The sequence below is a fragment of the Aythya fuligula genome, chromosome 1, assembly GCF_009819795.1.
Source record: "Aythya fuligula isolate bAytFul2 chromosome 1, bAytFul2.pri, whole genome shotgun sequence".
NCBI lineage: Eukaryota > Metazoa > Chordata > Aves > Anseriformes > Anatidae > Aythya > Aythya fuligula.
The window spans coordinates 113,645,784-113,672,452 of record NC_045559.1 but is presented as its reverse complement, the minus strand read 5'-3'; the positions used below and the strand labels follow the sequence as shown (position 1 = coordinate 113,672,452).

The 26,669-nt window shown below is 39.9% G+C and overlaps 1 protein-coding gene across 1 annotated transcript; it reads right to left on the bottom strand.

Moving 5' to 3' along the window:
* IGSF5 (immunoglobulin superfamily member 5) lies at window positions 1-26,669 on the bottom strand. Its single transcript, XM_032196253.1, has 8 exons — window positions 26,612-26,669; window positions 18,977-19,297; window positions 17,623-17,931; window positions 13,380-13,508; window positions 12,856-12,880; window positions 10,165-10,277; window positions 8,233-8,309; window positions 1-69 (listed from the first exon to the last, which is right to left on the bottom strand). Exons 1-8 carry the CDS (start codon window positions 26,667-26,669, stop codon window positions 1-3), a joined length of 1,101 nt encoding a protein of 366 aa, XP_032052144.1.

The window sequence follows — 26,669 nt, the reverse complement described above, 5'->3', positions numbered from 1 at the left end:
CTAAACATGTGTCACATTTCTAATTTTCTTTGGGCTGACCAGATGATCAGTACGCTTTTGAGGCTGCCCCTAGGACAGAATGAAAGCAGTTACCGAACTAAAAGAAATCCTAGAAAAGCAGTCCCACAAGGGTCCTCAAGAGGTTACCTGCCACCCCTCACCCCAAAGCATTATGAAAAAATTAAATCTATCATCAGCAACCCACTCAGAATCTAAATACAAAGAAAAGGAAGAACGGCAGAATAAAACCAAAAAAAAAAAAAAAAAAGCTTATATAAGTCTCACGTGCATACACCGATGACAGTTTTGGGAATTCATTAAATGGTCTTCTGCTATCTAAGAACTTGTGTGCTCTGCAGTCCTTATTGCTCCAAGCAAAAGATTTTGTTGGGCATTTCCCCTCCAGTTTTCTTAAAGAAACTAACCCATAAGCTGTAATAAAAAGTTAACATCTGACATTGCTTTCCTAATACACTGGAAATTGCAACAATAAGCATGCCAGTATTTCATACACCTGAAAGAACATTCTCAACATCTCCATGTTTATCTAAGGCTGGCTTTTTTTTAAAGTTCCCATGGCTAGCATCATTCTGCTTCCACCGACAGCAGTGTTTTCAAGCTGACCCCAGTGAGATCAGCTCAGCAGTTCTGAAAACACTGTCCTCGTTTGAAATCAGTGCTGTGGGTTTCCAGTCCCAATTACTTTCATGCTTCTGCTGCTGGCTACTGTTCCTTGCATTTTCCCACCTGGTCGCAGTCCCTTGGGCATTAATGGAAATTTCACTTTTCTTCACAGCTGAAATTTTTATCAAGCCTGAGCTGGTTCCCAACTATTGACCAAACTTCCTATAGTTTGTTTCTCAATCATTAATCATGTACAGCCTGTACTGCCTTGGTATTCTTCCAGTATGAAACATCATGAATAATGTATTTGGTACCTCTACGTTATTGAATAAGCCGGAGAGGAAAATGTTAGATAACAAATGTGGACAACATTTCTCTGGTATTTAATGAGTCCCAGCACCTCAAGGAAAACCATGGGATAAATATAACTATCCTAGAAACATTTCATAAGACAGATGCCTTCTGTTCTAAACACAACTCTGTTCGCTCCCCTCCCCCCTCTTTTTTTGTTGCAAGAACATGCTGCTGTTTTCCAAATTTACCCTCCTTTACTGTTTATTTCAGCAGAGAGGAGCGGTGCTCTGGGAAGTAACAGGATTGCCTGTCTCTGCTCAAAAGACCTTTTCCAAGATCTCTCTGCTGCTCTTAATTTCTTATAGTTCAGCCATAGCACAAAGACCTTAGTGGTGCTCAACAGAGACATCACTCATTCATTGCCAGAGCACGTGAGAAGTTTCCTCTGGTCTGTGTTACCCTGGAGATTAATATATAATGTGATTTTCTCCTTTTATTGCAGAACAGTTACTTGGCATTTCCTGGTCCTTCAGTTACAGGTCTGCTAAGGCTGGCATTCTCACTAGGGCAGAGGTTTTGAGATGCTCTCTGCCACTGCTCCTTCAAAAAATTAACACGTTTACAAGTAGAGTGGAACAACAGAAAAAGAACAGCTGGAAAAAGCTGAAGGCAAGTGCTGTATTTGTGGAAAGCAAGCATTCCCAGATACTCTACACTGTCCTTTGAGTATAAAGTATACTGAACTAGTTCGCATGCCGAGTACCTGGAAAATTGCAGAGGGAGTCCAAGAGCTCCTCACTGAACACTGTCTCTGAAAATTCCTGGCATAGGTAATTATTTGAATCCCATACTTCACTAAATATGGGGGTGGGAATACTTTGAAGAATTTGTTGCACAAAAATATTCTTGCACCTGGATTTACAGATGGAACAAAGACACTAACCAGGAAGGTCATCAGGTAATGCTGATGAAAGAGGCAGAATTTATGGCCACTAGGAGGCCATACTACAGAAGATCCTGTTTTGTGTGTGCTTATGAATAGGAGGCAGCCTGAGGATTTGCACCAGCTGGGTCTAAACGGCACTATTCATTCCTATCTGATAGCACTTGGGAAAATGTAACCCCTGCATTCCTCTTTTGCCTTAAAAATCTCATCTGCAAGACTGAGCCTTCCAGTCCATGCCTTGTCATGCCATTTCTCCTCACCACCAAAGAAGGAACCAAGCAGCAAGTTTGCTGCTGGGGTGGGGACCGTGCCCACAATAGACCTGGTTCCTCTCTGCCCTGCTGCATCTTGCATTGTTACCTGCTTTAGAGCAAATGCTCCGTGTTACTTATATTTTATTCTCACTGTGCTGTGATATCAATTAATGAAGAATTTCATGAATTCCTATCAATTCATGCTGGCTACTGTCCCATTTTCTGCGGAGCTTTCTCTGAAGTAGAATAGCCTCACAGAGGTTGCAGTTAACTATGTATAACTTTGCTGAAATTGGGGCTGCTGGTTCACTGACCTAAACTTCACTTTCTGATGTTGTCGAAGATCTCAAATAGAATGCATTATAAATGCAAAATACAAGGGAGTAGGATGACAAGAGCCATTTCATATTTAAACCTTTGTATTTCAAGACCTGCCTGTTGACTTCCATTCTGCCCCAGATGCCTTTTTATAAGGATTAGTATAAAGGGACTATTACACCGGGAAAAGTGTTGTATGGTTTGGTGGTTTGGTTGGGGAAACAGATGCCCAGATCTTTCCATCTCTTTCAGCAATTCCAGCAATACATGGGTGAATCAGAGGACAAAATGAGTGTGTGTATCAGCTGATTGCAGGGTTGAATCCTTCAGTCAATGAAGAAAGGACTTCTGCTACTGCAAGCATGTTGTAGTCATTTGTGCAACCCATATGACATCAGTGATATGAATGATGAACACACATCTGGCATTATGAAACAGGGCTCTGATCTCTAAATTGATTTGACAGATGGCAGCTCCTCAGACACTGACGCTGTGGAAATGTGTGACAAGCTGAAGGCTTTGCCTGCTATTAGCCAGCCAAAAAAAAATTCCAAGTCTAACTGCATTAGAACAAATTGCTGAAATTAATGTGGTAGGAGTACTTCCAAATGTGTCTGCATGCATCACACATTCTGCTAACTGCTAGAACAAAAAATCATGGAGGCACAGCTTTCTGAAGGTTATTTTTCCCCCTTCCCTCAGTTTTTAATTCTCTTTCTAAATTCACTTCATTTACAGGAAAACACCCACCCAAAAACTCTGGATACCCTCAAAATATTTTAGATACACCCTTGCTTCAAATAGCAAACCAGTTCCATCCTGTCAACTCTTAGTACACTCAGCACATTTCCCTGTCCATCAACAGACACACAAACTGGCAATTCCTTCGTACTTCTTTGTCGTTTATTCCCACCCATGGAGCTTCACTGCTCCCCTTCTGCCACAGACACTTGGAAAAAATTATGCTTCAGTCTTCAAGCTGCACCTGCCTTTCCACATCTGTATCATCAATATTTATTACTCTCTTAATCAAGGTATGCTGACCAATGAATGTCATAACATGACATACTCTACAGTACATTTCACCAGTAAGGGTAAAATTATTTGCTGTCATTGGTTTATATTTCTGTTTTATTGGTCTTTTAATTTGATTTTGATGGCTTAATTTTTCTTCTCAAACAATCCATTGAGTCAGAGCAGTTATATACAATGCAATAAATGTAGCTACAATCCATCACTCATTACCTCCTCGGTATAAAACCACAACCACAACCACAGCTACATAATATTTGCAGTTTATAGAGTGTCATTTGGAGTAGTTAAGGAGAAAAATAGATCCGTCCCCATTAATAGTGACTCGGTCTGGACTGAAGAGTGTGGCTGTGGTGGTCAATCCAAGCCTTGGCTAGCTCTGCTGAAGTCAGCTGAATTACAGCACGGATGAACCTGTCCCACTGTAAACAAGCACTCCCTTTAACAAAATGGTCTGTTTTATCACAGACAGTTATGGCATATTAAATGGACTAATTATGATTTTTGTGTAGGAGACTGTGCAGTCCTGCAAGATCCTGAGTCTCTAGAGCTCCTTTGGTAGCAGTGGGACTTGCAAAATTTCCATTCCTCTGAGGTGGCCCTATGGCCCTTGCTCAGGCTAAGCTGTTCATGGGGCTACCCCAAAATCTGCCAGAGCCAGGATAAGGATCCCCCACACTGCACTTGGGTTTTGGAAGAAGCTCTGTGTAGTGGGTTAGGGCGTATGAAACAGCCCCCCAGGCACTTGGCCTGCAGCTTAGCCCTGGGACTGGGAGCAAGGATCACTCTCCTGCCATTGCTGACGGTAACAAAATATGCAATTAAGCAGCAGCCAGTAACTCTACTCTCCATTTGACCTTTTCTTGGCTAATGTAATCAAAAAGAGGACCTTCCAGCACCCCTGACTGATGCTCCTGGCCTCCTCTTCTAGTGGTGGGTAATTTTTTCCTCAGCTCAATAATTTAGTTCGATATTCCTCATTTTTTTTAATGTCTAGCACATCTTTTTCTTTTTTCTTTTTTTCTTTTTTCTTTTTTTCTTTTTTTCTTTTTTTCTTTTTTTTCCCTTCTCCTTCACTTAGGCATTACTTTTCCCTGAGATGACTTGCCAGATCTTTTGTTCATGTTGTGAATTTATCAGTGCAGTTACCGGACAACATTTATCTTCTGTGAACATTTTGCTTTAGTTTCTGACTCAGCTAGTTTGATTGGCCCATAGCTGACCACCTACGTGAATTTCTGTTGTCACTTTTTACTGTGAGACCCAGTAGGTGTTTCAGGCTTTGTTGACCATGTTGGGTCAATGGGCAAAGATTTCTAAGGAAGCGAAATCTTTGATACAGAGTCCTCATTAATCTCTCAAATCATTTAAAATTGGATCCTTTTACATATGGAACAGAAGGTATCAAATTTAAAGCTGATACCCTCAGAGACCCAGGGAGATTTCTAATGCCTCCAGTCTGTGCAGGTGGAGCTTATACAAGCTGAAACTTCCCGTCTAGCTGTAGCGAGGTGGGGGTTGGTCTATTCTCCCACGTGCCTGGTGACAGGACGAGGGGGAATGGGCTAAAGTTGAGCCAGGGGAGTTTTAGGTTAGATGTTAGGAAGAACTTCTTTACCAAAAGTGTTGTGAGGCATTGGAACAGGCTGCCCAGGGAAGTGGTGGAGTCACCATCCCTGGAAGTCTTTAAAAGACGTTTAGATGTAGAGCTTAGGGATATGGTTTAGTGGGGATTGTTAGTGTTAGGTCAGAGGTTGGACTCGATGATCTTGAGGTCTCTTCCAACCTAGAAATTCTGTGATTCTGTGATTCTGTGATCTAGTTTTCTCCTGGCAGAGGGGGAAACATACTGTGTAGCAGGTATGTTTGCCTTTGCCCAGTCAAAATACTTAGTTGAAAAATCTTCATTCACCATGATTGCCCTGCTTTCCATCTTGTCTCCATATCCATGAGTTTCTTCTAATTTTAATTCTGAATTCCATTCAAATTTTGCCCATTTGGCCCTCTTTTCTGGCCTTGTAGTTGTGGTGAATCCCAATACCACATAGTTCCAAGGAAGCCAGCTACAGAAATTTTAAGTTCACCTTGCAGAGAGTGAGAGACAAAAATTTAGGTCTTCAGTCTCCGTGACTCTTCCCATCAGTAGCTGCGTTCCTTGTTCCCTCCCCACACTGTTTCTGAGGGAGAACATGGTCTCTTCACTTCTTACTGACCCCATGGAAGCACCACAAAGGTGTTAGCTCATTTTTCCTGATTACCCAGGAGAGAGAATGGTAACTTGCTGGAGTCCACCACTATACAGCCTCCTTGACCGCAGAAAATTGTCTGAGCAACCCCTCTTTGTCCTGGTTCTCACTGGTTCTCTCTCCATTTCTCTTTAAAAATTTCAAAAAAAAAAATATCCCCAAATCCTTTGGGAATATTTCCAGGATCCATATGGGGAAAGGGAACTGAGAAACACAACTTATCAGCAAACAGTTAAATGGCTTGCCACCTGATTTCTGCTGATTGACAAAAAATGTGTTATAATGAAGGAGCACCACAACGTTTATTATGCAATATATTGGCTACAGTGGTGATTGAACTTCATTAAAATGCATCCAGTAACTCACCTCTTTGTCAGAAAAGAGAGCTTTTGCATTTATCAGGGAAGGTTATGAATGTAAAAGACAAAAACACTGTATGTTGCCTGGGAAATGTTTCACTATGTTTCTATATAATCCCATAAACCTAAATCATGAACTGTAAATCCACAATTTTAGGTAAAACATTCATCAGACAATATTTGCGTTTCCTTTATCAGCTCCTGTATGTACAAGATGGTGCCATCACAAAATGCTGAGAAGCCCTTTCACACTGAGAAGTAGTTTTTGTTTACGAGCCAATTTTAGATTGCTAAATATTCCTTCAACATATTAAAAAATATATATAAATATTTTTCACCTGCAAATTATCTCTCGATATCTTTCAAAAATCTGCATGCAGTTACCAAAGCAACTAGAAACCACCTTAGCAGATTAGTACCAAATATTGCCCAGGGACAAGTGGTTTAACAGAAATGGTTCAACTCTATGCTGTGTCCCTCTGATGGGTATCAAAGTTTCCCTAGATATTCAGCTACAAAGATCTCCTAGGCCATCCTACCCAGCATCTGACATAGAGGGCTGCACCTTTGTGTTTCAGTTTCGTGTTTCAACCCTCAGCTGTGTTGAGCATGCTTTTCAGCTTCGCATTTATTACTTGTTTTGTTTAACAAGTAATTAATGTCAAACATAATAACTACCAGCTACAGATACATCATTATCATTCCTATTATATTTACTGTTATTATTGTGATCATTGCTTTAATCATTGATTGAGTACTTCCTAAATTTTATTGTGTGCTTCAAGAACAAGACATACTCTGCTATGATTTATATGCAATGTCATCTCAAGACAGATTTATGCATTGCACATGTTGAAACATATCTTCAGAAATAAATGAGTTACCGCTGTGTTGAATGGTGAACTTGGTACCACATCACTGCTACTTTCCCAAGAGAATATTGGCCAAAAAAAAAAAATCATGAAGACGTTAAATCTATTTTATAAATGTATGGCATAAATTAAGATCCATGTTGCTGTTGTGCAAGAAGCTGAGAGCCTACCACCATGCTTCAGAATAGAGGCAGATGAGGATGAAAGAAATAGAGGAATAAACACCGAGCCCTGCTTCTTTATGCTTTTTGTCTTGTGGAAAGGGGACAACACATGAGAGTAGACTGGATGTTGGTTCCTTGCTTCCCCTTCCATCATTTACTGCTGAGATGCCAAAGGTCTCTTAGATTGGTGCTAGGCTCCTGACTGAAGAAACTTCTGCAGTATGGAAGTGCAATTGGAAAATGCAATCTTTAAATTATCCAGAGAAAAAGCTTTTTTACTGACTGCATCTGCACTGGATTTTGTTTGTAAAGGAACATCAAGCACCACATTCAATGGTGCCTCTATCTCAAATCCACACCTTGTCTAGTCTGGAGACTGGTGAGAAAAAAAACAAACATTGCAGACATCTACTTTTGCGGCAGTACATGTGTAACAGCTGTCCAGCATTATTACACACTTGGAGCAAAGCAAACCTCCATATTAATGGCTTAATGTATGCAGAGGCGAATTCTCAAAAGCTGAGCCAGAGTTATTCTGTCTGGTGAGGGTGGAAGATGGAATTAGTGGTATCAAGTGGGCTGGTCAGAGAGAAGGTGACTTTTTAATCCTGGGAATGATGAGAAGGCCTATGGTAACACTGTCCTATGGTAACACTGTCCTAGTCAGGGCTACCGACTGTGCTGGGAGAAAGTCCCTGCTGACATTTGGAGAAAGAAAAATATGAGCAGCAATGGAAATGAAAAAGCAGACACAGACTGAGGAGCAACAGTCTGTGACTCTATAACTTTAGGCTAGGAGGTGGGGAGAAAGATGTAATAGGAATCTGGGGAGAACAGATGGTGGCTAAAGCATTATTAGACATTTCTTCCAAATATCTGGAGTGTCTGTTTCTCCCCCACTTCCCACCCCCTAATAAATCAATTTAAATGCAAGACTAAAACACAAGGCATGCATCATTATAAACAGAAAATTCACAAATGCTTAAGGGATCATTCCACTTATCCAATTACAGCTGTAATTGAGTTTTAAAATCTACATCCACCCAAAATCTATGTTTGGTTAAAGTACAATATGCACTGTGTGGAAAAATAATAATAATAATAAAAAAAAGATTACAATTACCTTTTGTGCAGACCTGGTTTTTAAATCTGCATCACGGACAGTGAACTTTGTAGACATTGGAGGAGGAGGGACATTTCCTGTAATAAGAATATACAAAATTACTGTTATTCAGTATCCACGATAGTATAACCACATATAGTATAACCACAAGCCATTCAGGAATACAGCTAAATATGCTTTAATATTGTCAGCCAAACACTAGTTAATGAATATGAAAGAAGCCTATCTAGAAGCCAGCAGAATAAATTTGTCTGGGTTTATCTTAGTTTTCCTTCTATTTTTTGAACCTGCTACATTTTACAATACCACATGCTCTTGAAATCTTTCCACTGTATTTATTTCTTCACAATTTATTTGTTAGAGAGACAAGGGTATATGCCTGGATTATAGACTCTGCACAATAATTTTATGCCATTAAGTGTTTGATTAAACGTTTTGATAATAATGCAGTTCTAAATGCAAGTGCTGGGTAAAGCTTTGGTGGAGACTCACATTTGCTTTAGAAGAGACTTTGTGCTTAAGGACTAGAATTTATAATGCCTTAGTCATTTATCAGGAAAATCATAATTCACTAGCATATTTTTATTAATGAAGTCAGCAATGTGAGGAAAAGGACTGTAAAGGATGGTTGCTCAACTGTTTTCATGTGGAAAACGTAAGCCATTTAAAAACAAGCTTTCTTCCAACCCTTTCCCCCCTACCTGTCTGTATTTTCTACCCTGCAGTCACTGTGCAGGCTCTGCAGTCACTGTGCAGTAACTATTCTATAGAGACCACAAATAAATAAAATTAATAAGAACCATTGCTGTAAAATGTAATTGTAAGCCTGGTTTCTTAAGGAAATTAATAATATCTGCTTATGCTCACTGTGGATGTGAATCTCCAGCCACTTCAGTAATTCAATAGCATTTGAACTTATTGAAGAGTCTCAGAAATTCTGATATATTCAAAGTCTTTCAAGTCAACAGGTGAGACTGGGCATCATTGCTTCTCTTTTTCATGGAATTCCTTGGGGGAAAGGAGTGGAAGGAAAGACATGTATAAAGACGTTCTTGCTCTGTTATGTGTCTTGTTATGGTATAACTGCTGGAGACAATGCGTTATGCTACTCAGCACAACAAATGGATGCATTCTTTTACCCATGGCTATATCATTCCCCAAGAATATGGAAACACTCTCTGAAAGTAAGGTGAGGATAGTGATATGATATCCTGAAATATCATTACCAAAGGGAATACTTTGGACAATAATGTTGCACAGATGAACCTTGCAATAACTTATATAATTAATTAACAAAAATATTATTTTTCAGTTGCAGGAAAAAGCTACTAACAAAATAACAAAAAATAAAAAGATAAAAAGCTAATAATGAATGAGTATTAAAACCTTCAGAGATTCAGCTGCAGTCAGGGATGTAGCACAAGTCCCAGGAGCTAACTGAAGGAAAAGAGCTTCCTCAAAATGTCAATTGTCATGTCTCCTGTGTTTCCTGTGGATTTCTTTTTCATTTTCTTTCTTTTTTTTTTTTTTTTAAATTCATTTTTTGTTTGGTTGGTTTATGTTTTGTTGCTTTGCTTTGTTTTTTGTTTTTCAGTCCAATGTGCAAAATGTTGCCTAAATCAACAATCATATGAAGTCCAGGACTGGCCCTCAAAGGTATTTGGAAGAACAAAGTCATTAAAAACAAAACCAACAAACCAAAACAAAACAACAACAACAAAAAAATGCATAATTACAAGTAAATTCAGCTCCAAAGAACTTGGATGTTTTCTCAATGCTTTTGAAGGACTGTACTCCAGATGATCCAAAATTTTATGAGAACAAGTCCTTCATAAGGTGTTGTGGAATCTTGTTCTTTAATTACATGATGCGTTATCCAAACACTTGTGTGCCTGTGTTGAAAAACAGCTTGACGATATGCAATTCACTCACTAGGGATTCGTCCTGTGTGCTGTGGTTCCTCTGGAATGTATCCCTCATTTTCACTACCATTCCTTTGCCCAGTTTTTGCATGGCCATCTGTTTTGTTTGTAGTTGAAATTTTCCTAGGGAAAAAAAAATACTGTCATTAGAACTTCATTATGATATGAGAACTCTTGGGTAGTAGGCATCAGAGAAAATATTATATGTCCCACTTTTGAAAAAAATAGTTACAAAATACATCTGGGCCTTCCAAATATTCAGCTACTGCAAATCTCGTCCTATATAAATACTGCCTATGAAGTTCTGGATAGAAAGTTTCCATCAGCTGCTTTACAAGCAAGAAGGAAAATAGAGTAAGCAATCTTCTCAGAGTGAAGACTCTGTTCCAGATCACAAGCTTTGTAGGAAATTAATTTTTATCTCTAATTCTGAATTACAGGATAGTCAGTGGCCCAATAAGGAAATACCAGTCAAGTCATCTACAGCAACTCATGATTTTTGACTGAACCCACCCAACTGCAATAAGAAAGCATGCCAGCTCACATCTACACAGTTTGGCTCTCAGGTGATTTACCTGTACACCCCAGAGTTAATTTACTGTGCACATGAACATAGTCACAAAGAAGTTGATAGAACTTCTTTGGTTAAAGTTATGCATCTCTGAACTTGCATAGGTGACCTGCAGAGCTACACACTGAGAAAAGAGGGCATTTTTACTAAAAACTTATGCTAGGAAAAACGCTACTATTCATTTGTTCTAACCACAGATTCCTCTCTGGGATGATCCCAGGTCCATCTTTGCCCAGCTTTCCCTACAAATCCAGGGACTTGTAGGGAAAGAGGGAAATATTCTCGGTTAGCAGTACTTGTGGAAGCTGTTGCATCAACTTATTTATGTGCAGTAAGAATCACTTTACAGGTCTGTAGAGCTTCAGATGAGTATTTCTGATGCACACGGAAGTCTGACTAGCCAGTTGTGACTACATGGTTACTTTTTTTAGGAGATAAACACGTCAAATACCACAAAGAAACCTGTCATGGTTGATAGGAGATAGCAATTGTTTAGGAGTACTACCTCCACAAGATGGTCTTCAGTCTATTTTATCTGATCCTTAGGTCTCAACAAATCCAGCATTGTAGCCAAGCCAAAATCAGTTACAAAAAAGTGTGGGAGGTACAGAAAAATAACCAGCCAAGTTAAAAATAAATGTTGTAGGAATCAAAACAATATATCTTTAGTCTCACTGTTTCTTCACTACTACCTCAACATAGCTTCCACAATCTGGACAGTCATTATTCTTTTTACTGCAGGTAGGTTCCCCCAAGGAAAAAAAAAAAAAAAAAAAAAAAAACACTAAGCCTTTGTGCAACTGTCAACACTGACTTGTCCCAGCTAATCCATAAAGCCTGGACTCAGCCCAGTGCTTAAGCATGTGCTTTACCTTTTGCTTCACTCTTAGGCTGTAAGCAACTTCTACAAAGCTGGAATGACAACTCATGATTCGAGTTAATGGGAAAATAGGAGCTTTACTGTACTAAGATTTTTTCATGAATATTTGCTCTAGACCAGATTCAAAGACATTGGGAAAAAGTAATGCTAAGCCCTCCTCTGGGTCTGTTTGTGTTGCCTGTAAGAGGCACTGTGCAGACCCTCCAGGGGCAGCATCAGCAAGGCAAGGCCCTGGAAAGGGCATGGACCTGGCCATAGCAGTCCCTGCAGCTGGGTAAATGCCTCCCTGAATGTACAATTGATTTTGTCATAGCAGGGTTGACCCTTGCAAAGGGCTTGTGGCACAACCAGGTCAGAATCGAAGCAAAAAGGTTTTGTAGTGTTGTATTCATACCAAAACCGATATGCAAGTTGCACTTGCTTTTGACCTCCCATTCCCTGCTGATGTAGTCCTGCCCTATTTATGTAGCTGCACTTGGTAAAATGATCGATTAAGCATCATAAACTAAGAAGTCACATGGAAGCTTACTGGCATGGCATGGTAGGATTAGCATTGTTTCCTCAGGAGAAAACAGTACTGTTGTTTTTATTTTATTTCATGTCCAAAAATAGTGTATAAGTGGAAATCTGCCAACAGACCTTTACAAAATTTCCCCACAAGAGGCCGTTAATGAAGCTAGGTATTACCAAAATGAAAGGCAACGTGTTGTAACGTTTTGTAAACTCATTAAGAGACAGGGAGATAAATGCCCTGCAAGCACAAGCTGTGCATGAATTTACACCGCTCCCTAGCAGCTTAGAAAAGTAACTCTGGTAACCTCACTGACATTGCTGTTAGAGCTGCACTACTTATAATGTAATTACCAGTATTAATACTCACACCCATCAGCTCAGGATTTTTAACATTTTTCAACTCCGTGCAATGACGTACCAACAGCTTGGTATTCAAGCATGCCTGGTAATCACTTGATTAAGTGTCGACACTCACCAGCGGGGCAGCTTATTATATTTTATGTTTCGCTTAATTTTATTTTGCTTAGTTTTATTTTACTTTATTTTATTTTACTTTATTTTATTTATTTTTTTGTTGTTGTTATGTTTTGTTTTATTTTATTATTTTATTTGCCTGCCAATCTGCCGCGGAGCCCCGGGCCCCGCTGCTGGGCTCACAGTGACCTCCTGTGGACGTGCCGGCAAACGCCCGGGACCCAGAGGCAGGCAGCCTGCTGTTCACACCTTATTCAGCTTACCTTGCTTCACTTTCGTACGTGGATCCTGGGGGGGGAAAGAAAAATGTATTTAAAATGCTGGAAAATAAAACGCGACCTCCTAGAGAGCTCGTCTCAGAGCGTGCACTGTGCTCCAGCTACCACGAGAGCATCTCCCCTCCTTATTTCCAGGACTGTGCAATAGCCCTGCAGGACAGCTTACAAAGAAACTGGAAATCAGGATCACAGACCTTAATATAGGTTTCAACAAAGAACTTCAAGACAGGAACAAAACGTCATTGGAAGTTAACGTGCTCCTGAAATGCCCTTGTTGTTAACATGAGTGGCAAAACTCTGTGCCACGGACTACTTTGGGACCGAGTTATAGGAGAAAGCAAGGTGAGAGTAGGGAGCATCTTAAGCTGGTCATGGTTAAGGGCATGATCAGTCTGCTTGCATTTCTGCTTACAGGTCTTTGCACTACACAAGGACTGTCATAAGCAGTAGATTTATATCTAATTTAAGGCACTTTTTAATGTATAGGCCAATTGTGAAGGTCCACTTACCTTTCTTTAGGCAGCAGCAGCGTACGACAACCACAATAATAATGACCAGGAGAATAAAACCAACAATTGAAAACACGACTGCAAGTGCAATAACCCATGTGCTTATGCTGTCTTCACTGTAACCATTTTCTGTTAAATTAAATGGATAAATATTGTTACATCAGAATGGATAAATATTGTTTTATCAGAGTCTCAAAACATTGTTTTCAAAATATTTAACTTTTCTATGAAAACCTATTAACTGCTTCTTGACTATTTAGCAAGGAGGCTGTGTTTTCCAGATGATGGTCTCTGTATTTATGGGTGGTGGCCAAGCTCTCAAAATGTTTCCAAAATAAACTTCTTTATTGCAATGGTAACTTTTCTGACAGCCATTTCTTTCAGAAAAAAATATTCCAACCAAGTATTCCAAAAATATTCCAACCAAAATTTTAGTTTGCAGATATGCTGAGTGTCCCATCATCCTTTGGAGGCCTTTTGGGCTGGGGATAGGGGTTAAGATTCAATTTAGATATCTATACTGCAGATTTTAAACATCTTGCCTAGCTACTTTTGTCAGTGGAGAGAAAATAGGTATTTTGGGTTACCATTCACCTGGCCAAATGTATATGTGTCCCTCTGGTTAAGATGATCAGTTCTGAAGAAGCGTCCATTTTTCCCCACTGACCACAGTCACAGTCTTAGGTGCCTAGTACAGGTGGAGATTTCTAGCCTGTAGATTTGACTTTCTGATGAATCCCACAATGGAATTTCTCCCACTAATTTCAGCAGGTGTTTGATTTTGGGACATACTTTGTAGGTCATCTATTTGGTCTTCACTTAAAGATCAGTGAAGTCCAAGAACTGTAGCACAGTTCAGGATACTGCAGCTACTAGCCCATCTTCACTACTGGCAGTTTAACAACATTAAATTATTCTTTTGTCTTTGCTGTAATCTACAGTGCTAGATGAGGTGATTTCAAGATAATTCAACATCTTGGTGAACCTGGTTGCTATGAGCAGGTTTCCTAAGAGAGCTTCTGCATCACAGAACTTTGAAAATACCCCAAGTTTCTTATGCAGCTGGATGTATAAGGAAGGTGTCGGTTCTCACTGCCGCATTCTCATCCTGCCCTTTGGTTTTGACCAGATATTTTAGAACTACATCTAATTTGTCTACCCTTTGAAAAGCAGCCCCCAAATCATTTTGACAGTTGTTTAGAGAAACATTTCAGGTGTGATTACAGGTGTGAAACGCATCCAAACTCGACAATACCCATTCTGTCACACTGGGCTCATGATTGTCACGTCCTCATTAGAAGTCCCAGTTAACAGCTGCATGGTTACATTTAGCTGGCAGCCTCTGGGAAAGGTACCGCAGCCATGTAGATGTCTGGTAGCTGCACAGTGTCAGAGCTATTCCCCTGACGTATGACCCAGGGTACCCAATGCTTTACTTATGGTAAGGAATAAAGGAGCAAATCTATGAATTTGCCTGGTTTGCTTGAGGTTTGGAGGCTTCAGACTGCAAAGATACAGGAGCAGAGCCTCCTACAAAGCTTGAACCTTTGTTAGGAGTCTGAATTATCCGAAGCTCGGGTCATTATGATTAAGCAATTTGTTCCAGTCTTCTTTAATCATAATGCACAATCAGAATGTTTTGAATTTCTTCTGACAATTAGAGAAAACAAGCACTCACTAACCTGCAGACTAGTAGTTAAATCCATATGCTGTAATCAGTTGTGATTACAATTGATGAGAAACTTGTTCATTATATTTTCATCCAGAAGTACCAAAACAAATATATATATATTATCCTAATTCATTCCATAAAACATGCCACAGGGTTTCAAGATGGCTAAGATATGAAACATGTAGCTGTTTAAATATAGAGCTAACTTTAACCTCTGCAATGAAGGGAGGAGCAAAACACACCTACACAGGCCCATACGCCCAAGCTGGCTGCCAGACCAAGGTACTTTCCACCCTGTCAAGTTCATGCTACATGTCCAAAGAGGCTCTACAAAGCTGAAATAAGGACAGGATACAACACAAACACTCCCAGCTCTTAAGCATAGCAGCTTCTCCCCAGTTTTGGAGGATCCAGAAAGAAACTGGGGCTGGGACCAGCAGGCATGAATACAGGAGCTGCCAGCTCAATGTGAAAGTAGGAATAAATCCACACCACATTACGTTAAGTGTTTGGTGTGTACAAAGCCACCTCCTCATTCCATAGGGCCCATTCTCAGCTGCTGTTCTGACACCTGGTTCCTCCTAAAGCTGTCTAAGAATTTGCTTGGGCAAAGTATCTGCAGAAAAGGGAATTTTCCCAGGCACATGCTTTTGACCAAGGAGAAAGGAGAGACTGAAAAAAGATGGATATCACTTCTTGGACACTTTGGAGTTTTCTGGCTAAGATAAAAAACAGAGGAAGATCTGGCTCCTTGTGGATTCCCTACATTCACCTTCTGCAGTACAAAGAACACATGCAGTCAACACTGAAGCCACAAAGAGCTTGGGACCAGCTAAAGGACTCTACTGAGGACCTCATTTTCCAATAATAGCTCTGTGAATACCTCTGCTGTGATAACTCCATAGAAGTTCCCAAATCTGGGGCCCAGCAAAACTCTGGTGTGAGTGAGGTACCTCTGGAGGAGGAGCAACTGAAACTAATAATACAACAGTTTTGGGGAAGGATTTCTTAAATTTTTAAAGCTAATCTTCATTCCTGACACCATCTAGCTAAGGTTGAGTCTACATATGAAAAGTCAGACAAGCACTGAGATTTTACATGTGACATACATTAGAAATTTTCTTCTGCCATAAATGTCATGTCTTTATTTCATTCTAATAATCTGAAGACTTCATATTCTCAACTGCTGACAAATTTTGAGTGTCTGATGCTGCAAAATGATTTTTCCAAAGAGCAATGAATTATGTCCTATACAATCACTAATTATACACTAATTGTGCTTCATGACATCTGTTTTTCTCCTCTTCTGATTTACAATGAGTAGCTATGGAAACTGAGGGTGGATACCTCAGTACTTCACAAACAAGTAGGCAGGGGAATTTATTAATTTCCTCAGGATAGTTCTATTTTGCTTAGTCAGTAATTAGGAGCAATCTGACTACAAAATAGTCATAGTAAGAATGGTGAAATGACCTCTTTCAACTTCATTACAAAGCAAGTACTTCTGAAAAGACTTTCTAATACTGATTCATCCGTAAAATAAAAGGCACAGTTACTCAGCCTCCTCACTTGTTTGTATGTAAAAACTTCTAAAACATACCCCTCATCAATCCACTATGAGAATGTTTTTGTATGTGGCACATTCACCCATTGCAGTAAATGAATCAGTTCAAGAGAAGCTGTCAATTTGATTATACAAGTTCATGATGCTTACCACATCATAAAAAGAAATGTAGATTCTAGGCCCTACTCCTCACAGCAGGCAGCTGGGGTTGTATAGACTTGTTGCAAAAAAAAAAAAAAGACAGCCCATACGTCCCATGCATTTCCCATACCACAGGCTAAGGCTAATTTAAAGGCTGTCACCACAGGGTGGACTATGTCACACCATCAGTGGCAGTGTACTTATGCCCAGAAACCTCAGCTCCCTGCCATGTGATTAGTGCTTCAAGTTCAGTTTGTCTTGAGAGTCTTCTCCCTTACAGTTGAGACGCTTGGCCAGTCCTAACAGATAAATGCTCCTAAGCACGATCTGATATTGTCTTCCTATATTTTCATAGGTTGTCAGTAAGGCCAAAGATTTGTGGTATTATGAAAGTATATATATATGTTGACAACATTAGTAACAATGCTTAGGGTTATCAAAGTCTTGCTAGCAGTTCTTGCTGTCTGCTCAACATTCATGCTTGGCTTAGACACTGAATTTCCTTAAATAAAAGGCAATAATAAGCAAGCAATGCATTGCCCAAAGAATTCCATGCATATTGCTGTAGGACAATTTTTATTGTCCTCTAGGATGCAAAAAAGAACATGACAGATAAAGGAATGCAGGCACAATGGCTCTTTGGTCTAAGTGGACTTTGTGGCTCATTAGACTTGTACCAGTCCTTTCACAGAGGTGAAATTAACTGTACCTACGTATCAGTTTGTGACTATCAAGTCCTACTTCTATCACCTTTGCATATCTCACAGTGTTTAATTTGCAAATAAAATACTTTTCAAAACAATACAAAGTATAAAGGACAGTTCTGAGAAAATAGCATAGGCAAAGTACAACAAACATTCACTTACCTGGAGTAGAGTTGACAAAGAAAACAGTTATAGTTGCATTCTGAGGGCTAGGGAGTGCTTCTATATCAGCTAAACAAGTCAAAATCTCAGTGTCTGTTGGAGTCAAAGTCAGGACGCTCAAGGCATTGTGGAGGTCATTAGATCCTTGACTTTGCTGGGTAACATACCTCGACTTATCAATCAGAGAGTCATTTGTCATCCAAGTAATGTCTGGAGCTGGAGCCCATCCTAAGGCTTCACAAACAATTTCAAGTGTTTCATTCTCTTTAACTGTTAAGGTGCTATTTTTGATGAATAAAGATCCATTAACTGTGGGAGGGAAAAGATGTTTTTTTCCTTCAGAATAGTTATCTGCATTGTTTTCCTGCTGATAGTCTTAAATCTTACCTTGCTGCCCAAAATTAGCTATATCTTGAGATATGAATTTAAAAACAGTCATTATTAACACAGATATACCATATGCATGATATAAACATGCAGATATTGCAACTTCATAGATACGTTGTCCAGTGTGTCTACAGCACAAGTTTCAGCTTTCAGTATCTTTTCAATAAAAAGCAGAAAATTACACTTTTTAGGCATCCTTATATATTTACAGCTGAAGGACAGCATAATGAAATAACAATGTTTCTCTGTAAGTTTTAAGTATGCTCTTGGGTTTTCTTGGGAAAAGTTTACAGACAGACAATGAGATGTTCTCACTGCACTAAGCACCTCTGACAAATGGATAGTGTCTGATGGTTAGATTCCGCTTTACTGGCTGCACTCTGTCATTACTAAAGCTTCAGAGAGGAGGAAGAGGTCTCATACACAGGGACTTGATATGCAGAAGCTTTTGTTCCTTGGAAATGGTAGCTCGCAGCAGCAGTCATATGAAGAGCATTGCTTTGTGTCTCGAAGGATTTATTTCTACACACCATTAAATCAAACTCAAATAAGTGGGGTACGGACTGATCCCCAAGTTAGAAAGCAGGAGGGAGATCTGTCCAAAAGACAGTGAAGGTTCATGCACAAAGACATGCCTGTGTGGAGGGAAGTAATCCATACTGTTTCTAGCCGAAAGATTGTTTTTGGCTGGTGGGCCTGCTAATGCCTCCAGGCACTTTAATGAAATCCAATAAAGAATAAGAGATATAACAGTGAAAAAGGCAGGACAGTTCAGACCTTTATTAATGGCACTTTGAATGTGACTCTGAAACCTGCTTTGACAGTAAAATTAAGATAAAGAAGAAAGAAGACAAATGATGGTGAATGAGAGCACGTACTCCTTCACAGAGATAATCTGGGCAATCCGTCAGAGGATATCTTTAAGTGTGGTACAATAAAAGAGCTTTCTATTGGTAGCTATACATACCTTGAACAGAAAGAAAGGCAAAGCTGCTTTCACCAGTTTGCTGGGTGCTGCATTCAATTTTTCCAGAGTCATCTAGCTGCGTGTTGTGGATGATCAGCTCTGAGGTAAATTCATCATTATTGGTATAATTTTGAGATGTGAAGCGGTCTGATGTTTCAATAGGTCCTTGAGGATTAATGACAGTGAGGACAGGATTTGCCTTGAACAACCAAATCAGAATGACCCATCCTTTCATAACAGTGCAATTAAACCGGGCTTCTGAACCAGCAAGGACTGTTGCATTAGTAGGGCCATTTACAATAGAATAACAAAAGCCAAGACCTAGAACGAAGAAAAAAAAAAAAATCACACAATCTGTAAATATATAAATACCAACAAAGACATCTGACTTAATTTTTATGTCGTGGTTTAACCCGACCGGCAGCTAAACACCACGCAGCCGTTCGCTCACCCTCCCCCCTCCCTCTCTGGGACGGGGGAGAGAAATGGAAAGTGAAGCCCGTGAGTTGAGATAAAGACAGTTTAATAAGACAGGAAAAAAAAAATAACAAAATAATAATAACAATAATAATAATGATGATACAATGGTGATAATACGAAAGTAATAATAGTATGTACAAACAAGTGATGCACAATGCAATTGCTCACCACCCGCTGACCGATGCCCAGCCTAACCCCGAGCAGTCCGGCCCCCTCCCCCCGGCTAGCCACCCCTATATATTGTTTAGCATGACGTCAGATGGTATGGAATACCCCTTTGGCTAGTTTGGGTCACCTGTCCTGGGTCTGTCCCCTCCCAGCTCTTACTGCACCCCCCAGCCTGCCCGTTGGCAGGACAGAGCAAAGGCTGAGATGTCCTTGGCTTAGTATAAGCACTGCTCTGCAACAATTAAAGCATCGGGGTGTTATCAGCACTCTTCTCATTCTAAGCCAAAACACAGCATTCCACCAGCTACTAGGAAGAAAATTAATTCTGTGCTAACTGAAACCAGGACAGGTAAATTCATCATTATTGGTATAATTTTGAGATGTGAAGCGGTCTGATGTTTCAATAGGTCCTTGAGGATTAATGACAGTGAGGACAGGATTTGCCTTGAACAACCAAATCAGAATGACCCATCCTTTCATAACAGTGCAATTAAACCGGGCTTCTGAACCAGCAAGGACTGTTGCATTAGTAGGGCCATTTACAATAGAATAACAAAAGCCAAGACCTAGAACGAAGAAAAAAAAAAAAAAATCACACAATCTGTAAATATATAAATACCAACAAAGACATCTGACTTAATTTTTACTTCCAGCAATTTAAAGCTAAAAAGCCAAGAGCCCTGGATGAAATAGCATTTTTAATTGGAGGTACTGGGGTATTGAGTACTTTGTTAGATATTGGAAAAGGCTGTTGACTCAACTGAGCTGGCACTTCCCCTCCAACAGCCAACAGTACATGATGCTTTCAGAAAAAGATTCTCATTTCATTTTCTATAATGCCCAGCACTCAATAGTTGAAGTCATTAATGGTGAATTGAAATTGTGACTTAGGAATGTTAACCACACAGCCATAAGCAGTGGTAAAATGCTATGTTGCTTTAATGGATCCCTAAAACAGTAATTATAAACCCTAGAAGTATAGGTTTACAAGGATTTTTCAAAAATTTAACCTGTAACCTTTTTAACAGAAATGGAGGGATCTTTCAGCTGTATCTTAGATTAAATGCTTTTCTTTAAAGATGTGTTTGACTTTTTGTCTCTTTTCCTATTCTGAAATCATCCAATTTTCTTTCTTCAGCAGTTCACTAAAGAGCAGAATTACCATTTTGCTGAAGGAAAAAAATTCCACTTTTAGATAAGAAAATATACGAGTTCTTTAGAAGCTAAATGAATAAAGGAGTGTGTAGCCAGTCCCTTCTCCATACCTCTTATTGTCACCGATTTTTTTCATCTTTACATGCTCTTTCCCCTATTTGCCTGCCTCCTTCCATATTTCTCTTGCATGCACCCTATACATCGTTTCCCACCATCCCAGGCTTTCTTCTAACCAGATCTGCTTGAATTCATGAGTTTTTCCTCCTTAAAAGGTACCATGATTTGTAGATACTATCTTTCAGAAATGAAAGCTTGTTTCTAATCAAGGCATTTTGTCTTCTTCTCCTTGTCAGCAGACCCAGGGCCTCTCATTGCCCTCAGAGTAATGAAGGCGCAGCTGTTGCCCAGGCAAGTGGTGGATCCCGTGTGCATGAGAAGGCAGAAGCACTTGCTTCTACTAAGCAGAAAGTAAAGGATGAAGCCTCTTTCCAAAATGGCAGCTGTGACTTCAGTCCCTGAAATACCCATGGGAAGTGGGCAAATCTTTAAATATTTGTCAAGAAGATGACATCATATACCCTGAGGCACAAACCTTCAAAGATTAAGAGTGACCCAGATTACTCTTTGGTGTTTTAGGGACTGTGACTTGGAAGATCAGCATTGGGTGAAATTAGGAGCCTGCTTCTCTGGGTCTTTGTACTTTGTGACTCCCTTTGGGTTTTGGCTAGATTCTCCAGAACACGCTATGTCCAGGTGCAGTAGAGCAAAAACTGAGGTAATATCGATGGCTTTCAAGGAGTCCAAATCCTGAATGTCTCCAAGATAGAGATTTCACGAGCTCCCTGCAGATTTACCAGTGAGACCTAACTCACCAGTAAGTTTTACATCACTTACTGGCAAATGTTCATCCCACAGAAGCACCAGGACTGCCAGCATTACTTCTAATGATTCAAGCTGTAGCTCTGCACTGTTACAGCAATTAGACGCTACAGTCCATAGCAGTGTAATTAAAACCCAGTGTCTGCAAATTGAGCCTGAGCCTAAGTGTTCAGCTATTTTCCAGGAGAAAGAGAGAGTGAAATGGCTGTTACTCCCTTGATAAGTCAGGGCAATGAAGTGGTTTTAAAGATTTCATTCAACCCGGGTTAAGTGCATTTTAGGTAGTTTAATTATTAATGGATTAATTCACAAATTACTGAAAAAGTCATTTTCTATTCGGTCATTAGCTGACAGAAGAAGGAGAGAATATGCTGTATTGTTTCACACAAAAGAGAGATTTAACGCTTGCATAAATGCTGCCAGAGCCCAGTCTCAGGTACAATGTTGCAAACAGAACCTTGGAGCATGCACCCAAGGCATATGGCCCATAATCTCATTGCTCCAATGTCAACATCATTTTCTAATTCCCAGCTCTCACTTAATCCTAGGGAGTTTATATCTACCCAGCTTTGTGCCAAGAATAGTTCTTTAATATAAATAGCTCCTCTCTTTCCTCCCACCCACCACATGTGTTTACAGACAAGAGTCTTTTCATTCTTTGTTTTCCAGGTTTATACAACCTAGCTCTCCCTGGCTCGTTGCTCGGTTGACTCCAAGTTCTCTCCTATTTACAAAAACCTTCACAAAAATTTTGCACATTCCTGGATTATGTTACCTCTGTCAAGCACCTCATTCTCCACAGTATATCTGTATGTGAGCAATAAAACATTACATAAAAAGCAAACTTCACTTCTACTGATAGTTAATAAAGCCAGATAAGATACGTTAAATGTTTGACTTAGATGGTTCTTTTTTTCCCAGTAACATTTACTCAAAGCTCTCTTCAGTCTTGTAAAGGTGAACTGAAATGTTATAAATCATGAAATAGCTTGAAGACTAACTTAGCAATCAAATCTATATGCATACATTCATACATTGCTTTATAAACAGTTAACCCAACAAAAAAAAAAAAAAAGCCATTTTGTCTCTCTTCTGTTTGTGACTCTGAATGTTAGTGATTGCCCATGTCTGTAGATGGCATCGTTTACAGAGCTACCAGTTCTCTAATGAAAGTGCACTGAGAACGTACACTCCAGTGAGCACATACATCACATAATACATCCCCTTTCCTTGATATTCAGCACCCAATTGCCACTATTTCTGTTCATAACTGATATTACTGGGTTTGAGACACTGTCCTAAGCTCAAATTCATCTCTGAATTATATATATTTTTTGGACTCATATTGTCACCAGCCTTTACAATACTGCTCCCTGTACATCCATGGTGCCTACAACAAGTTGATGTACTGAGCTTTTTGACTCTCACACTTTGTTTGAATTCTTCCCATTTGGTTGAAGTGGACATAAACAGCTACCATGATGATAGACTCAGCTGTCCACAAACATCCTTAGAATTAACACTAAAATGAATTTAGTTGCTCATGAAGCAGGAGCTGCAGTACTTATTCACACTGCCCCCCTTAATGCAAGCTGATATCTGTGCATTTGTATTTTATTTCTTAGCCTGTGTAAACACTTTTCTTTCTTAAGGAGTATAATGGTTTGCCATGGCTCTGAATAAATGACTTTCAGTACTCTGTTAGCTGTTAATTAATCATTTGCTATGAGATCGTGTCTGTGAGTTCCACTATAGTCTTGAAATTTGTCCCTAAACATGAACAGTCAGGGATCATCTGCTCTAAAAATGTGTGGCTCATACTGCTTTTGTCTTGTTCAGACTGTCAGGACAGTATAGCAGATAGGTATGAGTTACTTCTTTTTTATCTAATATAATCATTTTTTATCAGTCCATAGGTATGGTGGGATCTACATTTTTTTCCATCAATCAGACCTGCTGGAACAACAGATGGCTTTCCAATGACTTCCCTGAGCTAGAGAACAGATCCATAAGCCTTGGATAGGGATCCTATGGGTCGCAAGAGGATCAAGGAATGGAAAGTAGCTCAACTTTGCCTTCATTTGGATCTCAGGAAAGCCCCAGCACAACCAAAATGGAGTTTTATGAGCCTTCTCCATCTGTTGCCAAAACTTTTTTTGTGATTATAACCTTGCCTCTTTATCTTTTTGCTTTAAATTTTTATCTTGCAATAGCATGCAAAGTCCCAAACCAATAGCAGGTTCCACTGTCCAACCCATATACAAACACCGATAAAGTAACTTCTATAAGGTCAAAGAGGACATTCATGACAGAAACGTGATCTAAACACAGTTACCAGTGCTTTAAACCAGTGCTCTAATGTCTTTCGCTGGGCTTTGCTTCCTGCACTAGGGAGAAAATTTCAGCACTGGTTTCATTTGCATACTGCTTAAAAAATATCTCGCAGATGGTTGCTTTCAGACAAATTAAGGACTCAGGCTAGATTGCCATTGCACTTTACAGGAATTATGTGTTCAGCTCTTAACAGCTGGTTTAACATCTGCTTTCCCACACGCAACCAGTAAAATATCCCACCCAGACAAATAACCATACTGATGTCTTTGCAGTAGGGAAGTTTCAGACGGTCCTCATGATACTGCATTACCCCTTGAATTTTGAAGCACAGAGCTCTGTTGGGACACCTTCTTTGAGGCACATCACTTACACCTAGAAAGGGGTCACCAATGGTGAAAGTTTAAGTGCCAAGTGTTTGTTGCTCAGTCCTTCCCAATAGCATGTTAAATGTACATCAGTGCCTGATAAACCGCTTATCCCTTCCTGTTGCTTGTATTCATTGTTTTTTTTGTTGTTGTTGTTGATTTTTTTTTGATGTTAACAAGACTTTAGAATGCTTACATAGGATGTTTCTGTCAAGTAACACTGGTCTATTGGTACTCAGTGACACATTTTGCCACCCACACAAACCTTTCCACAGCCCCCAAGAGTGTCTTCCCAATCTCTTCTCTCAGTCACTACTTGACAGATGCCTAATGCAACTTCTCCCAGCCCTGCTGCTGGGTTCCTCCTCCTCCTCCTCCTGCATTGTCTATGGTCTCCAATTGTGAGGGTCCCTGGGCTGGGAGCACCTCCAGTGTCCTGACAGCAAGCTGGGACCCTGCACTGCATGCCAACCCTGTGATCTGCAATGCTACTGATGCTGAAAAGCATGTGGTGCCAGCCAGAAGATGCTCAAACCAGCTGTGCCATGCAGCTATCTCTGCAGCCTAGCCGCACCGCATGGCCTTGCACCTCCTCAAATCATGAGAGCAGCAACACTTCTTCCAATAACTGCATTTCCTCTCCCCACGATACACTTTTTCTCCCTGCTTTGGGGTGTGATCCCATGGCTGCACAGCGCAGTGTGGGCACTGCCCACTACCCCACTGTGGCAAAACAGAAGAAAATTGAGGCTTCCTTGCAATAATTACTCAATGTTCAAAATTACAAAATTTAGGGACTGCCTGAGCCAACAACTGCATCAGCACATATGGATACACCCTCCATGACAACTGTTTCACTTTTTTTCAGCCTATTTGTAATTTGGTATCACCCATATCCAGTGACCATGAGCTTCACTACTTGATGACATCCTGTGAGGAAAAGTACATACTTTTGTTTGCCTTAAATCTACTTTCTAGTCATTTTACTGCCTTCCATTAGTTCTTTTTTTTTATGAGAAATTGTGACCAGCCACTCCACTATTCACCTCCATATAATTATTTTAAAATATCTTTACTATTTCGTTTTTCAGGAGCAGAAAAATAATCCAGTCTAATGAATCCTCTTCTCATACCTTTGATAACCTCTGTCACACTTTATTTTTTTCTCAGACCTAGTATGTCCGCTTGGAAATGGAAGGGCTAACACAACTTCCAGTATTTGAGATAAAAGCTTTCTGTGGATTTTTCTAATGTCGTTGTATTTCTGTTGAAAACACTAAGTGGTGAAATTTTATCTCTTTCAGCAATTTGCTCTCTCTTTCCAAAGATATCTATACTTTTCCCCCACTATACATCTTCAGTTAAGTGATGCTTTGTACTGAATATTTTCTGCTCCTTTATTACATACTCACTTGGCATTGTGACATTTTCTGACAAATCCCCATAGTCTCTTTTTGCACTTGGCTGTCCCAAGTAATTTCGCACCACCTGCAAAGTCTGCCACCTCACAGTTCATACTCCTTTTCATGGGTTTGTTTAAGAGTTTGTTGAATATCACACATCCCAGTGCAACTCCACTGGGAACACCACTCTGCTCAAAGAACTCACCGTACATTGCTGCATTGTGTTTCCTTTCACCAGTTATACCATCCCTCTCATCCTTTCAGAGCCTCTTAAAACCCCAGCCAGACTAAAAGAAACAAATCAGCCATGTCTCCATTACCCAACTACTCACTTTATATTCACATTTTCTTTAAAGCTCTGCCACCAGGATACCTTTTATCTGAATTCAGTATGAGACTCAGGCAAATGAAATGTAAATTGGAGGCCAAATAGGAAAATGATAATTTACACATACTTCTGGAAGCAAAATCAGCTGCTGATTTTTTTTTTTTTTTTGAGTTCTCTGCAGACGTCCCATCAAGAGCAGTCCTGAATGGACAGGAGAAGGACAAGCTAAGGAGAGGGAGAAATAAGTGGGGACATCCTTGCTCATTGGAAGTGAGAGGGCAGCCTCGCCACTTCCCCCCCACCCCATCCACTGCTCAGTCCTGCATACTGAAGCCCACTGTAAGCCATTAAAACATTCAGACTTTAAATGCAAACTTATCCATTTAAAACACTTTGAATAATCCCCCTCTGGGACTTACTGTTTAATCTGATATTGCCGGTAACTGCCATTTACATAGCTTTAAAATTAGTTCACACTTTTAGTCCACGATGGCTCATTTCATGGGTTATGAACGTGTCCTACCTGTTAGTGAGGCAGATAAGATGAAAAGAAGTAAAATGAATTTCTGGAACCCCTCCAT

Bases quoted from the DNA above. Each gene is read 5' to 3' on its own strand.
- IGSF5 (XM_032196253.1), bottom strand. From the start codon at position 26,669: ATGGAGGGGTTCCAGAAATTCATTTTACTTCTTTTCATCTTATCTGCC. The intron at 12,881-13,379 runs GTAAGTGGACCT...TTCCCCCCCCAG, and splicing joins CTGCTGCTGCCTAAAGAAAG to GATCCACGTACGAAAGTGAA. The intron at 8,310-10,164 runs GTGAGTGAATTG...TTCTTATTACAG, and splicing joins GCACACAGGACGAATCCCTA to GAAATGTCCCTCCTCCTCCA.